General features: G+C 37.8%; 1 protein-coding gene across 1 annotated transcript in view; it reads left to right on the forward strand.

Annotated features, from left to right (window-relative positions):
- jazf1b (JAZF zinc finger 1b) overlaps positions 1–4,085 on the forward strand; it is a 23,395-nt gene that overhangs the window by 16,521 nt on the left and 2,789 nt on the right. Inside the window, exon 4 of the mRNA XM_014008751.1 lies at positions 3,170–3,339. Coding sequence (XP_013864205.1) covers positions 3,170–3,339 — 170 coding nt within the window. The remainder of the gene's footprint in view (positions 1–3,169; positions 3,340–4,085) is intronic.

Here is a 4,085-nt window from a genome sequence, read left to right on the forward strand (position 1 = left end):
ACACACACACACACACACACACACACACACACACACACACACACACACACACAAACTAACTCAGATTCTAAGCAAACATTTTTGTGGTAGTATCTGAGAGTCATCCTCAAAACACGCTGTATCAGATCTCACAAGAGCTCACAAATTTGCACAAGTTTAGTTTAAAATCCTGGCATGAAAGTTGGCAAGCAAAAAGTTTACTTTTAAAGTGGACGTATCGTTCTTTCAATTTCTTCTTTTTCACATTTAAATCATTTAGTCGGGGTCTATATAAAGTGGAACTGCAATATTTTGGTCTGAATTCCTCCTTATCGTAACTCCACAAGCCCCTCTTTCACCACTTTTCTGAGGTGTGTCTTAAAGCAACTCATTTTAAGGCTGTCTCTTTAAATCCAAGCTAGTCACTTCACACTTATGCTGCGTTCCAGTTGTATCAGAACTCGAAATTCTGAAGCCGGACTGACGTCAGTTCCGAGCTGATAGCGTTCCAGTTTCAAACATCGGAAAAAGCGTTTCTACAATACAACAAAACAATAAAACGTACAATAATAGTGCTCTACAAGGTAGTTTGAGTGTACAAACAGTGTTAAAACATAAATTTTAACTATCATTATAAAGCACTACAAATACGTCTGACGTAATGTAAAATAAACAACACAAAAGCCGCGTTTGTTTACATGCAACACTAGCAACGTTGGCGGTTAGCTTGGACAAGCATGCTAGTACGCTACATGCGTTATACAAATATAAAAAGGGAAAATAAACAAACAAATTACACTCGTTTTTATTCTGCCTCCTCTCTTCTTACTTTCTGTCTGTTAAATAAAGGGGATGGTGCTTGTGTACGTTTGATTACAGCTCAACATTAGCCGTTAGCTTAGAGAAACATGTGCACAGCAGCCATGTTGAAATGATGACGTAACGCATGCTCGGGCTGCTCGGGTATGGTTTGGATGCGCCGACCCCTCGACTCGAAACTACGACTTCAGGGGGCGTTCCAGTTGAAAAAATAGAACTCGGAGGCTGGAAGCTATGACCTTCGAGGACAACTGAAACGCAGCAATAATCTCACCCAGCTTCCAGAGCAAATCATTGTAGTTTGATAAAGGGTTTTATGACTAAATAGCAACGCAGAAACCTTTTATTTTATTCGTTTTTTACAAATTAAATAAAAGATTAATCCAGTCGTAGACGTTGGAGCCAGATGAGAAGGAAGATGACCAAACTGTAGTTGGTAAATCCAGGGCTTATTTGGCAGTTCCGTTGCAGATACTGTGTTGTAATAGTTCAGAAAACGTCATAGAAAATATAGAAAACTGAATGGGTTGAAAAATAAGGCCCAAACAGAATATAAAGAGACTAAATTTAAATTTTCTGCACTCCTAAAGCTCCAAGTACACAACAAAATGTAGATAATGGATAAAAACGTGGATTTTTCCTGATATGTCCCCTTTAAGAAATGTTTTGCATTTAATATTGAATAAATTTAGATTTATAATAAAGCCTTCCAATGCCTCAGTCTTCTCAGGAAGGTATTTGATTAGGTATTTTAATGTTAGCAAAACTATTTTAATCATGGTCTACCGGTCACTTATAGCGAGTCCAACCTTCAGTATCACATCTTGGTGCAGCTTCAGTACAAGCAAAGACACCATCCTAACTCTCAAGCCAGCAAAATAACTGGTTTCACTACCAGTTTCACTGTCTCGTGTGTGAGCGCTCTATGATCAGGAGAGGACTTCTCTCATTCCCTCCATCACTCACTCACGCTCCTCCCACACAGTAAATTTTGCAGTGTTAAATCAACACTTAAAGAGATAAATTTAACACTGTGTCTGAGTCTATTTGGTCTTTATCTGAATTGGTGTCAATTTAACTCTTTCCATAGTGTTACATTTTCAGCGTACAATTTAAATCTAAAGAGAGTTAAAAATTAACACTGATTAACACTGCACAGTGTTAATAAAACTTAATACTGCACAGTGTTAATAAAACTTAACACTTTACAGTGTTAATAAAACTTAACACTGGACAGTGTTAATAAAACTTAATACTGGACAGTGTTAATAAAACTTAATACTGCACAGTGTTAATAAAACTTAATACTGCACAGTGTTAATAAAACTTAACACTTCAAGTCAAATAACTCTGATGAGAATAATTATGATTCTAAGCAGAGTTAATAAGGTACTCCACTGTGGTGACAAATCAACTCTGATTCTCATGCTTTTCAACACTGCATTGAGTTATTGATGGTTAACACTGGAGGTTCGTATATCTCCTATGAGTGTTAATTTGATTTTTTACTCTTTTGCTGTGTAGAGGGCTGAAAAGCAGACAATATGAGGTGCCGTTACACAGCAAATATGAAAGTGTAAGTTTACACTTCAGTGTTAAGATCAACTCTGAGTGTTGCGTTAACATTACACAGTAACTACTGGATAAGTGTAATTGAGTCACTCTTCACACACCAGGAAGTACCTCTCACTCTACACCTCATCGTGTCAGTTTATGGCCAATAACACAAACTTAAACTTCATCAACTGAAAAACTTGAACAAAACAACTAGAACAACTAATTTTTACTCTCGTGAACTTCTTTAATAGTCATAAACATGCAAACACATCATTTCTGCAGGATTACCCAGGATTCCTTGCTGTGAAAATACTGGTCTGTCTGACATGAGGTGGAAGAGGGCGGGGCTTTTCAGAATACTTCTTTCAACACTGCATGGTGTCATTTAACAACACTGTTAAGTGTTATATAAGACTTAACAGTGGGCGGAGCTTATTCAACACTGTCCAGTGTTGAGACAACACTGAGGAAATCAACACTGTGAATTAACACCAACACTGAAAGTCAGTTTACTCAATAAGTGTTAAAATAACACTAGGGGGAGTTACGTGTAACACTGACATTTTAACACTCTTAACACTGGTTTTTACTGTGCATGTGGCGCTCATTGGTGCATTTTGGTGGATTTTTTTCTATGTCTAAGAAGATTTTTAGAAACTTTTTTTTAACTTGTTACAGTAAAAAAAAAGTTTACATGTTAACTTTGCCTCATTTGAGGCATGAAAGCTCAAAACTTGGATTGTTATCGACACTGAGAAGTCGACAAATAAAGTCTTTTTTACGATTAAGATGCCCCCCCCTCCCCCTCCCACAGGTAGTGACTGTGATGAAGAAGATGTGGAGTTTGAAGCGTCTGACAGCGACGAGTCGTGGACCACAGAGAGCGCCATCAGCTCTGAGTCTATCCTGAGCTCCATGAGCATGAACGGAGGAGACGAGAAGCCTTTTGCTTGTCCTGTTCCAGGCTGTAAAAAGAGATACAAGGTATATTCTTTTCTTTTTTATATATATATTACCTTTTGGAAAAACAAAGCCTGGGCGATGTTTTGAGCCTGCCATTCAACACCACAAGAAAACTAGAGACAGAAACGAGCGAAACAATTTGGTTTCTTTCCACTCAAATGAGACAAACAGTCTTTTTGTCCACAGTGGAAAAGAGGGGCTTTTTTGTGAACAGCACAACAACTTAGATGCATACATAGAGTCCACTTTAGTGATATGGAGTTTTATAGGATTTTCCGTCCACATCTGGTGTGTGCGGTTGGGATAAAATCTGAGCAGCCAGAGAAAATTACTTTGCTGACGTGAATGACAGAGTTGTAGGAAATGACTGAGTCTGAGGTTGAAGGCAGCAGTTAGCAAATGTTTGAGACCAGAACCTCTTCTGGGGACTCATAGCTCTTTTGGGGGTCAAAAAGTAAACATGAAATATAAATACTTGATAGTATCAAGTTGATACTAATGTGCACTAGTGTGGTGCTCTTTTATCTTTGAGTTAATATTGTTTGACAAGGATTTATTTTTCAAAATAAATATCTATAAAATTAAAAGGAAAAAAATTGTATAGGTCCTCTGGACGGGTTCTTCTTTAATGAAACGTTTCGTCTCTCTTCCAAGAGACTTCTTCAGTCTGAGAGTGAAGTCCTAGTCCTTCACTCCTAGTCTGTTTGGTTTACCCAAATTTCACAAACAGGATGTACCGGTAAGACCCATTGTCAACATGATCAACT

Source organism: Austrofundulus limnaeus, unplaced genomic scaffold (genome assembly GCF_001266775.1).
Source record: "Austrofundulus limnaeus strain Quisiro unplaced genomic scaffold, Austrofundulus_limnaeus-1.0 Scaffold52, whole genome shotgun sequence".
NCBI classification, from domain to species: domain Eukaryota; kingdom Metazoa; phylum Chordata; class Actinopteri; order Cyprinodontiformes; family Rivulidae; genus Austrofundulus; species Austrofundulus limnaeus.